The 12,735-nt window shown below is 34.9% G+C and overlaps 1 protein-coding gene across 2 annotated transcripts in view; it reads right to left on the reverse strand.

The window, feature by feature from the left end:
- Positions 1-12,735, reverse strand: part of Epha3 (EPH receptor A3) — a 346,294-nt gene that overhangs the window by 52,892 nt on the left and 280,667 nt on the right. For both annotated transcript variants that reach the window (XM_047564892.1, XM_047564891.1), the window contains exons 9-11: positions 12,562-12,629; positions 7,525-7,650; positions 1,075-1,260 (exon numbers count right to left, since the gene is read on the reverse strand). In XM_047564892.1, coding sequence (XP_047420848.1) covers positions 1,075-1,260; positions 7,525-7,650; positions 12,562-12,629 — 380 coding nt within the window. The remainder of the gene's footprint in view (positions 1-1,074; positions 1,261-7,524; positions 7,651-12,561; positions 12,630-12,735) is intronic.

Consider the following 12,735-nt stretch of genomic DNA (forward strand, 5'->3'; position numbering starts at 1 on the left):
AAGAAAAATAACATTGTGAAAAATATAATGAGTAATGTCTGTTGGTAACCATAGAGTATGTAAATATGGTGCCAATGAATTATCCCCTAAAGGATGCCAACTTCCCTGCCATATGTTGTCTTTCACTGTAAGAAGTCTGCTGCCAATTTCATTTATTCTTCATCCTGTGCTCCAAAAATCATGAGGAAAAAAAGTCCCAGAGCATTCTCAAGAGGTTTCCATTGGGATTGGATCCAAAAATCACAGATCTGCCTCACGGGATCCCTTTTGAGCTTGACTGGAGAAACCATCATGGAAAGAAATTCAGATCTCTATCACAGGCTGTGAGCCAGAACTTCCCCAGAGCAGTCAAGAATCCACCTGGGACTCTAGATCAGAACAGTTTGAAATCTACAGAGAACCGAAAAAAAGGCTTTGGGTCTACAGTAATTCCAATCTTTACAGCTCAGAAACATTCCCAAGACTCCTATAATTTTCCTAAATGCAGAGGGTTAAGGGAGTAAAGATCTGGAAGCTGAAATGAAGCTGGTGAACAGTAAAAAACAAAGCAGCTGAGCTAACTAGAAGTCCTGTGGAAACTGAGTCATTTTTTTCCTTCCCTACTCTACATTCTCACAATCCTCTCTTTGACACTCTTTGAATCAGCTTATCTAAATAGCTAAACCTCTCATTCCTATATATATTTTTAAAGATTTTTAAGATCTAGACTAGCATTGCCAATATACTACCAGTTAAATACTTTTGCTCTGTGGTCAAAGAAAGGCATTTTAATCCTAAACTGATCTTTTGGTTAGAACTAAAGGTGCTTTCTGTTTTGTTTTGTTTTTGGTGGTGTTGGAGTTTGAACCAAGGGTTTCACATATGCTGAGCATGTGTTCTACTACTGAGCTATACTCCAGGCCCAGAACTAAATATGTGAAAATAACAAATCAAAAAATTTAAATGCCCTGAGTTCAATCCCCAGTACCACAAAAAAAAAAAAAAAAAAAAAAAAAAAAAAGTTAAATGATTGAATTTAGGCTTAAACCACCTCTGCTCAGCACATACAAAAGCAGGTCTTATGGTTTTACTTACTTTTAGTAACAACTCCTTCCAGGCGAATGATGTTGGGATGGTCAAACTGTCCCATGATGCTCGCTTCTCCCAGGAAGTCTCTCCTCTGCTTCTCTGTATAGCCCACTTTCAGGGTCTTGATGGCCACTGAAATTTCTTTTTTGGAAGGAAGTTTTAGGCGACCACTGCACACCTCACCAAATTCACCTGTTCAAATGCAGAAGAAAAGCAAAATGTAGGGAATTATATAATTAAAAATGATCACTATAGAACAATTATGTGTTTTAAATAATTCCATTGAAATATTTATGTTTTGACTCAAAAGATATATACTATAGACTTCCAAATTATTCTTGAAGATGGTAATATGAGACTACCTAGGAAATGCCAGTATATCTGTATCCTAGTAGGAAAATGGACCCTGTAAGAAGCTCCATATATTTCTAAGTGCCACACTATGAAAAATGCATTAGAGAAAAACAAGAGGAAAGTTGAAAGCTTGTCATCCATCAGACTCCTAACCCTTTGTTGTAACAACTAACAATACTCCAGAATCAACAGGCCAGTACAGATATTATGAGTTAAACTGGATTGAACTTCATATGTTTCTAACTGTTCTGTTTTTACCAAGATGTTCAATTTCTGTATACACTCAGTCTCTGTGAAAATGAGAATGAAAGCATCTGCTATCAATTCATTTTATTGGACTATTGGTGTGTTACATTATGGTCATACCAGCTATAAAGTTATCTGGGCTTCTGGGAGAACAATAATATAACAGTATCAAATAAAACATAGCATGTCTTAATAGAAAGAATCACTATAGAAATGTTTTTTAGATTCTGTGTCCTCCATGAAAAAGATGTCCTAAATGTATAATTAACTCAGATTGGGTTGAATATGTGGTGTTGCTGACTTTTAAATATTCTAATCCCTTTGATATAAATTGCCAGAACGAGAAGGGTTCTGCCTTGCCACCATTGATATACATTGCTATTGAGATTTGCCAGTCACTCTGTCACTAAATTTTGAGCTTCCACAGAGCAGAGATTTTTAACATTCATTTCGCTGTCCTCATAGCTGCCTTAATGATGGCCACAAAGTCTTATAGTACCACCCACCCATAGAATACTTCTTGTTCACAACTCTTAATATTACATGAGTTATTAGATATCTTGTGCACCATATTAAAAATGACTTCCAGTATTAAGAGTATTTTTTCTGAAGTATGCTACGTTAACTGCATAATCAACTTGGGATGACTATGGACTAAAAATAATTTTCTTGGTCTCATCTTCTCACTTTGAGGTTTCTTTTTTATTGGTGGGGTGCGGTGGTTACCAGGGATTGAACTCAGGGGCACTCAACCACTGAGCTACACTCCCAGTCCTATTTTGTATTTTATTTAGAGACAGGATCTCACTGAATTGGCTTAGCACCTTGCTTTTGCTGAGCCTGGTTTTCAACTTGCAATTCTCCTGTCTCAGCCTCCAGAACCGCTGGTATTACAGGCATGTGCCACTATTCCCGGCCTCACTATGAGTTTTCTACAAGTTTCATGCCCTATGTCTCAGTCAGAGAGAGGTAAAATGATTCTCCCCAACTTTTTTTCATCTAAGTGGTTTGACTCACAAAAGCAGGAGACTCTCCTGTGGTTTTACCAACTACGTGACTACAAATGACTTTCCTCTCTTCAGGAAACTCCCCCTACCTTAACCCTTTCTTGGGAACCCAGTCTTGCTACTGTTTCCAAAGTTATGACTTACACTTGGCAAAGTCACTGGAAGTCCAAATGCACATACTCAAGCACTCATGTAACAAACACCCATCAGCTGGCAACAGTGTGACTGTCACTGTGAAAAACAGAGATGATTGTACACAAAGCAGCACTAGCTTCCTCTTTTTGAAGAAGTAGAGAGAAGACAGCCATTTGCCAGATATCCTGTTCTGTAGGATTATAGTGAGAAGTGGGGAGCAGAACTTGCAAAAGTTTACTGACTTTACTAATTCCAAGAGAGAATATTTATTACAGTTGTGGAAATACTATGAGAAGAAGTCACCATGCACACGAAGTCACTGTCAGAATCAATAAACAAGAGGAATAGTTTCTTTCCTTACACAGCATTATCTGAACATTGCCAGAGACTCCAGTTTACTATGTGCAAACACTAAGTTTGAGAAAACCATGAAAAGATATACATAATAAATTTTAATTTTTAACTAAGGTTCTGTCATTATTATGAGTCAATTTGGTAAAAAGAACTGTTTTGAATTTGCATGTCATCAATATTTGCTGACACATCACTTGTCAGTTTATAGAAGAGAGAATACAAAGTTGTGGTTAACAGCATGAACCCTAGAGTCAAATTGCCTAGAGTCTAATCCTTGCTCTGTTACCTACTAGCTTTGTGATTTTAAGTGAATGTCTTAACCTCTCTGTGCTTTCATTATCTTATCTATAATGAGTACAACAGTTGTGTCTACCTCATATGAAGGTTGTACATTAAAGGAATCAATGCATGCAGAGCACTTGAAACAGTACCAAACATGCAGTAAGTGATATCTAAGTGCTAGACACTATTTACTTCTCAGAGTTCAAACACACCTTAAAAAGATTAAATTGTCTATCTACCTCTTAGGAGTTTCTGTTTAGATAGAATGGACAAATGAATATAAAAGTGCTTTATAAAATGTCGAATTCCAATTTGATAGAAGAAATAGTTACGGTGATAGTGGTGATGACAAGTTTCGTGTTGCATTGCACAAGTATCTGTAAAGGAGAGCATTTTGTAAGACTGTCTTCTCTCTAGAGAGATTAAGGGCAGGAGCTTGAATTTCTAGCAAGTCAATTATAGACTCAAAGTGAAGTACCTAGAGATAACATATGTATACTTACTTCAAAACTCATGAAATGGTGTTTCAGTAACACTAATTTAAAAAAAATTAGTAAATGATTGTTTCATCAGATACATACCAGAAAAGGTCACCAATATAAAACATAGATATGTTAAATATTAATTTAATTATCTTTACAATAATTTAAAAGTACAGTGTTGAGAAAGTTTACAGAGTGGGCAAACATGATTCTCAATATTTGCTTCTAGCAAAGTTTAAAAATTTTTTCAACTAACTTTGCACTTAAAAGAAATAAAATTTAATTCTATTATTTCTAACTAAGACCACAGCTACCAGATATTGTGTTTTTTCATGTGTTTGTTTATTTTACTTTGTTTTATTTTGGTAATGTACATGTAGAACATTTCTATTTGCCCATAGAAATAAGTATACTTTGTGGAAATGGGTAACGTATTTTGATTTGACACACACAATATAAAAGTTATTCACAATAAAAGTTCTTACATTTATTTAAAATAGAAAAAAATACCCTAATGTTTAAGTAGAATGACCCTCTTCCGCACTAGCCTCAGAGTCCCCTCTTGTACTACTTTACTGAGAGAAGCATAATAAAAATACATACTGAATACTGCTCGGGTGATAGGAGAGTGTTGCACATGAACTATCTGATTTAATCCTAACTAAAATCCTAAAAAGTCACTGCTGTGGTCTTTAGTGTCCAGACTGGGCTTGGAATATAAAAACATCAGATCAAGTTATGGTTTCTCATCGTGTGACCTTAGCTATTCCAATTCTTGGTTATTTTTTTCTCATCTGTTGAAATGGAGATAATAATACCTAGCTAAAAGGGCTAATAAAGTTAAATACTGGATAAGTTAAAGGCATAATAAGTATTTTCTTTCTTCAGAAATTTTCAGTGTTTAAACTTCAAAAAGTGGTTGAACTAAGGAATAGAACTAGGAATTTTAAACATTATTAATTCCTCACTAATACAAATTTGCTACTTTACATGAGTTACTCTACATGAGTTAATTCATGGCTCCATTTTACTTTATTATGTTCAATGTGAGTATAATTTTTCTGAAGATCGAACACATAAGTGAGAGTTTCTGTAACACTTTTTAATCTATAAAAAATATCTGACAAAAAATTAAAGAACAAATCCCCATACATAATACACCCACCACCTCCACACACACACACATATTTTTATACATATTTAATTAACTGTGAAATTACTGTCATTATCTGAAATGTTTATTCTTTCTAAAAATGGAAGATGGTTGCTAATCAATTTAACATGATTGTTAAATTTTTATGAAATAGCATACATAAATTTATTTTTTAAAATTAAAAGGGATACAATGTAGGTAAACATTCATAAAACAAGTTTGGCCTGACAGGCTGGGATGTATGTAGCTCAGTGACAGAACCCTCACCTTGTGTGTGGGAGACGCTGGGTTTCATCCCTAGTACCACAAAAGTAAACAAAAATAAATTAGAAAGATTGTCATTAGTTGATTTTTCCTGAAGCTATCATTATAGAAATTGGTATATGTACATTATCTCATTATGTGATTTTATCTATTTTTGTATATATTTGAAATGTTACCAAGAAAAATGTTAAAAGATTGGTAACTTTTAAAGTTTCAATTCCATATTCTATCTTGCAATGACAAACACTCCCTAGCCTAATCCAAGCAGTCTAGAGTTGTGTGTGTGTGTTATATATTGCATTTAACCAACCTTAAAAATATACCAATTTGCCAATCCTACAGGCATAGCTTTATTGCTCCAAGTGTGGCAAATGCAAATATTGTCTTCAAAAGCCTGAATACAGGCCATGTGTCTAATTATTCACAGATATGTCTGAAGAAAGAAGGAACAAAGAGGATCTGTTCTGATCCTTAATGAGCATTGGGGATTATTAAGTGATTCAGTATAAGTGGACCTCTCCTTATCACATTTATCATTTACCAGATAGAACTTTTCATGAATGTGCTTTGTCTCACTACTCCGTTCTGGCTATCTGGCTCTGCCAATACATCTTTGCATAAATCTTCTATCAGTTCAAAGAGCCTCAGATGCCAAGGTGGTAGTGATGTCTGTCTGGCCTTCTGGACACTGGTTGAGTATAAGTGAGTTTTTCTTCTTCTGACAAACTCCAGTTAAGGGTGCAAAGATCTTGTGCAATTTGTGCTACTGTAGTTTCCATGCTGGAGAACAGTGCACTCTTGTGGGGCAGCATTAAAACCAGCCGGACAAAACCTTCCACATCCCAGAGCACAAAGCAGGACTTCGCCAGTGCAAAAGAGCAATTGTCATATGTCTGCTTTGGCACTGGGTTTAGAAGAGTGTATGTGATCAGGTCTTACATGGTGAAGAAAGAAGCACCTACTCCAGTTTCCTTTTGTTGAGCACTGGTTTCATATTTTAATATTACCTGTGCAAGTGAGTTTTTAAGAGAATGAGACATGACAAAAATCAGAAAAGAAACTTTAGAAAATTATTTTATTTAGGTACTATGAATTGCTCAAATTTTCCCTTTTGCATACTATCTACTGCTTGAATTTTCAATATCATTTTGGTATACAGAAAACATAGAGGCAATTATATGCACATTTGTGTAAAGAAGCATCAGTCATAAATATATAAATGTAGTACTTGCAGAAAATGTGATCTAATAGGTTATGCATAATTCAATGAGTTAATTTCTCAGACTCTCACTTTATCAACATGGCTAGTTTTGTTTTGAGAGCAATATTAAAGGGTGAGATGATGGTGCAAATCTATTGTTGAGCATAGTTCATTTATACTTTTGTATAGTAGTTTTATTTTAATGCATGCTGACATAAATTATGGCTATCCATGTGTTATGTGTAAATATATAAAGTACTGTTATTAAATACATATCTGAAATTTTTACTAGAAAAATGCAACTTCTATTAATAATAACCCCAAAGATTTTCGTTAGTAAATTTGTAATTGAGTTAATTAAATTTATGATTGACTTAATGAATATATGTTTAATGATTAGAACAAAAAGTGTGCATAAAGACAACTTTAATCCAAATAAATTTACTATATAAAGTCAAGAAAGTATTAAATGAAGTAGTTCATGTTACTTAAAATATCCTTTTCAAAATTTCAGTGATTAAATTTATGCAAAGCATGTCAGGATTTTATTTTTTGTTTTTTCCTCTTTAAATTCCAAAGTAGATATTGAAATCAAAATTAAAATTCAATTCTTGGACTTGTTTAAAATGAGATTCTTTTATCCTGTTACCCCTATTTAATCAAATAGCTTTATGACACATGATCAGCGTGGCCATGAGATGATTGAGTAGCGGCTGCTGCCGCCTCTGAAATTCAATAAATAAAAGGCAGCCAGGTCTGAGAGTCTGTAAGTCTGGCACCTTTGAAATCATTACTTACCATTAAATACCCCTTTTATTTGTTGCCTGTCTTTGATCATGAAATCAGAAAATACCTCTTTCCATTGCAATATACTTAGGCAACAAAAACTGATCAATCTCAGGTAGTTTTCTTTTTGTATTCTTTTGTAAACCTGTGATTAGCATCCTAGGTCAGCAGCCAGGTTATTGAGGTACTTACCTGCTCCAACAACTTTGTCAATGGATATGTTGGTGGCATCCAATTCCTTAGCAAACTCATGAACTGCTTGTGTTGGGTCTTCATACGTATGTGGGTCAACATAAGTTCTGAGACCTGGAAGTTTTACTGTTTGAGGGAAAAGGCATTATTGCAGTGAAATTTATAAAACTTTTAACTGAGCAAATTTTATGATAAAAATATTAGCTAAAAATTTCTCCATCCCAATAAGGTATACCAATCTTTAGTTTATTCTGTGATATAATAGAAACTGAGATTTTGCCTTAAATATTTAAAATTTAAGAAAACTTGTTCATTATGAAAGATAAAGAGCCACAAGGAGGAGTTTTCTCAGGAAAAACACTAGAAGGAAAATTGACATACAAGAAAGCAGATCTTAAAATGTCATATCAACTGCTTGATACTATGTAGCTTTTATTAACATTCACAATCAAAATCCCCCACTGGAACTGTTGATCAAGTTTAATCTGTGAGTATGGGTATATGTAAGTACAGACATACCAATACACTATCCATCAGCTGAAATCTTGTGTAACTTTTCCACATAAAGGCAATATAAACATTGTTTAAAAGCTTAATAACTGTGATAAGAAGCTAAGTTCCTAACATAAATCATATATATAAGTTGTTAGATACCAATATCCCTTATTATTATATATTTATTTATTAAATTTTTCTGAAGGTGAACTTTTTCATGATGTTCTGTAATTAAAATATTAAAGACAAGTGACACAGGTGAACTTTGCTATCATTTAGAAAAAATAACGATTTGGAATTTTTTCTGAAAGAACACTTACTTTAAAGAGGAGTATGAGATCAATTAAATTTCATAAACAGACTACCATTAAAGACAACCACAATTTAAGTCTTACAGTATATCTACTAATAACACTGATTATACTTTCAATCGTGGTTACATTGATAACAATGCTTTAGCAGGTGACATCTTTGCTGAATAGTTATATATTTTTCATTCATTACAGTAAGTTATTGAAGATTTTTTTTTCTTTTAACTCAACAAATAAAATCAGGCATTATAGTTTCCAATATTGCTTTATAGTGGAAGATTATGTCATGAGCAGAATGGCAGCGGAACAACCTATTGGTCAATGACTTCTCTGAGTCAGTTTTGTCTTTGGTACTTATCCAGTGCCAGCAGTTGTCCTGAAAAGCCTTCAGCACAATAAAAGAACAAGTGACTGGCAGGGACAGGAGGAGAAACTGTTTTCCTCAGTTCCTTCTTCAGATAACTTTGAGGCAGCAGAACTGGCAGGGGAAGGTGAGCGAGCACACTGGGAAGCAGAACAAAGGCCGAGATGCACACTGCTGCTTCTCCAGGTGCCCAGGCTGCTGCTATCAGAGAGCAAAGCCCTCCAGCCTGAGGCAGGGTGTGGATAATTTGCAACCTCCTACAGGAATGGAGAAATTGAAGTATTGCCTTCTGCTTTGGGCGAAGTACAGATGATGAGCTTTGAAAATGAGGACTCCACTTAGAGGAGTTTTTCTGGCTTGGAGAGCTCAGCTCAAAGGACAAGGAGAAAATTTACTATGAAAATGCTTGTCAGGTAGTTAGTGCTCAATAAATAATGGTGATTATTTCCCCTACTCAGTATTTTCATTGTTAAGAACGTTTATTTACATTTTTCTTCCTCCTCGGTGCTTGGGATGGAATTCAGGGCCTGGCACTGCTTGGCAAAGGCTCTACCACTGAGCCACATTTCCAGGCCTATTTAGAATTATTATTGAGGTTTCTCAGTTTTAGAGTTTGGGCTCAGAAATTGACAGGTTAATTTACCTACTTCTTTTGTGTTATAATTTGAATCATAAATGTCCCCCAAAGACTCAAGTGTGGAAGACTTGTTCCCCAGTTGCTAATTCTATTGGGAGGTGATGGAAATCTTAGCACGTGGGGCCTAGTTAGGAGAGTGGGGTCACTGGGTAGGGGAGTGTCTTGTCCCTGGCCCATTTCTCCTTTCCCTTCCCTCTCTCGCTCTCCTCCAACTGCCATTAAGAAGTAGGCAGCTATGTTGCAGCATATCCTTCTGCCACGACATTCTGCCTTTACCTCAGGCCCAAATCAACAGAGCTAGCTGACCATAGATTAGAACCTCTGAAACCGAGCCAATGTCAATCCTTCATCCTCTGAGTTGATTTTCTCAGGTACTTAGCAACAGAAAGTTGACTAAAGCACATGTAAACCTTACTCTTTTCTATGAAAACAGACAGCAGATTCATCCTTTAACACAGAAGTCTATTATACCTTATTATTACTCTAAAATGACTTCTAACTATCAGTAATAAAACACTTTACTCTTTAAGCAAGACATAGATTAAGGAAAGCTATCACTTGTTTCTTGTTTTTGGGTAAGAAAAAAAAAATGTATTAACCACAGAGTTACTAAAATATGTTAGGAAGCAATGTCTTGTTAGAATCCTTTTGTTTGTTCAGTTTGGTTACATGGTAATAAAGACACATAAGATTAATGAGGCTATGTTATATTTTGATATGCCTCTACTTATTTAAAAGTAAGTTTAAAAAGAAAATCTAGCAGTCCTCTTGCAGGAAAAAAGAGTGACTCTTTAAACACCTAAGTAAAATTAAAATTTTTGGTAAACAATCACCAAAATAATTACCTTGCAGAACTTAAGAAAATCAACTTGGGGGAGATTTGTTGGCATCGGAATTCACAAAGCATATGAAATGAGTTGACTGCAACATCATAGACATTTTTTAAAAGCACTGACTTTACAAAGCCACCAAATGGGTGTTAGAGTTATTCTTCAGTAACAGTCAGCCCTAGAGGATATCTGTAATACTAATTTGAAAAGTATATATTCACCTCCCCCTAGTCAGTCATATTCACTTCTATTAATTAAAATAAGGTAAATTGCTTTTCCATCCAGATGACATTGAGTGTGTATGTTGTGGGGTGGGGGGCGTTGCAAATACAAACACACATACCCCAAGTAAAACGTCTGTTCACCGTGGGAGCTTGGCTGCTGATTTTTAACTGCTTGCCCCTGAGGTTCCGGGACTCAGGAGATGGAGGCTGCGAGGCACATAATCCCTTCACACCAATAATTAAGGGCAGCATACAGAGTAGCTGGACTCTGTCATGAAACCCAGATAATAAACACATGCACACGTGTTAAGCTGCACTACTTTACAGCTCGTTCTGTGCAAACACAATAATTTACATTTCCATTTTACCAGCATGCGTTGCCCCAAGGATAGCAAAAATGTAAAAAGGTCCAGCCAGAGAGGGCAAGGGGACAGGATCTTAGGAGGTGAAACACATTTTGTTCCTTTTGAAGCAATATTATAGGATTTGTAACAAGGCTGGAGGGAATAGTTCATAGCTAGAGCTTTTTAAAGTAATACCAAATAAATGGTCTGAAATAAACCAGCTGCAGTATTGAGAGGCAGAAAGTTTACGAATGCATATAAGTTACTTTATGTTTTTGAAGTCAGGATAAAAATGCATTTCTTTTTGTTGTTGTTTGTCTATCATGAGGATATTCGGCATTTGAAAAAAAAAAATAAAGTTTCAACTAACTGCATTATGAAAACCATCAGTGAAATAGACCGGAAGACATAGGAACCTGTTCACAATTGCCCTGCAGGAATTTAACCAAGCTCCATATTCAGAAGACTTATAATTCTCATAAAATTAACTAAACCAGCATGGTCTTGCTATAATGATAATACGTTCATCAGTTGTTCAACTCACACTAAAAGGGATTTAATTCCAAAGAATGTAATTGCTCTGACTAATTTATGCATGGAGATTGTGACAGCTTCTTGTGGGCCAGTGAAAAAAAAGGAGAACAAGTATTCTATAATTTGTTTATGCACTTTTTAAAGACTTCTGTGCTGGTAATGTAACTAATCTGGATTGATGTGTCATTGATATTAAGAAAATAGCACTTTGGCTTTTTTGTGAGTTTTCCCATAATGACTCTGCAAGAGATGGACAGACAAAACAAACAATGCTTCTGCAAACTCTTGCATTTTTCCATCTCACACGACTTTACATTTTAGCAAATACTTTTTTTCTTTTTAAGCTACCACATGCCTCCTAGATGTTAGCAACAAATAATCAATTTTAACTTAATTCATAACCAAAGTTACCATTTCTTAGATATGAATCCAAAGGCTTACTGGAAGTACCATGTTGATCTGAAAGTAATTTTAGAGGGCAATAGTGAAAGCCAGAGAAAGTAATGCTTATAAGACTACATTAGCTGTACTGAGATATTTTAGGGCACCTGAGCATGAGTATAGTCTGTATTAATTTCCTACTATAAGAACATGTTATTCCTTTTAAGGCCACTGATTAGTAATTGCCACACTAAGTAGAGTCATAGTTCTGAAAAGCAAAACACCTGGAAGGATTTGTTTCACCAGAAGGGAAAAAAAAGTGAGTCTTTTTCTTAGATGTAAACACTTTGTTACCTAAAAGATTATTTCTTTTCGAGAATATTAAAAGAGGCAAAATTGGATGGTTTAAAATGAGGAGGAAAAGTGCTGGCTTTTCTACCAGTTAGATATCATGTAACTCCAAAATAAATAGTTTATTTTCAAGCTCTTTCCTGATTGGTTGGTTAAAATGGGGGAAAGCATTTCACATAAACAGAGGTTGTTTATATTTATTTGGCAGTTAGGAAGAGAAAAGTATCCCATTTAGATTTTAGCAAAAGACTAGTAATGAGGAAATTGAAGATACGCTTTGCATTTCAGCCACGCAGAGTTGACTACAGTTCTTACTGCTCATCATGTGCATATTTGAACATAAACCACAGGTTACCCTTCACTTTAACTTAAGTATGCTGAAATGTAGCCATGTAAAAATTGCTTAATGCAAAGCCATGAATTTCCTTCTTCTAAAATAAATTTAATTTACTCCATTTTTCCATAAAACTACTTTTGAATTCTCTTTGTCAAGGGGAAGCTATCCAATTATAAATCAACAACTGTTGAAACTAAAATACTAAAACAAAACCAAGTTAGAAACTTACAATGCCCATTCCCAAAGTGAAGTCTTTTTTCATCCGCACCATGTTTTGATTTGTTATAGCCACAGAACCTAGAGGTAAATCAAGGGAACAGAACACATGAGGAAAAAATACTTAAAGCCATTATCTATGATCAGAATATGCAAGGCACAAAAAAATAAAGCTTTTTTTTCTCAA

Source organism: Sciurus carolinensis, chromosome 9 (assembly GCF_902686445.1).
Source record: "Sciurus carolinensis chromosome 9, mSciCar1.2, whole genome shotgun sequence".
Lineage (NCBI taxonomy): Eukaryota > Metazoa > Chordata > Mammalia > Rodentia > Sciuridae > Sciurus > Sciurus carolinensis.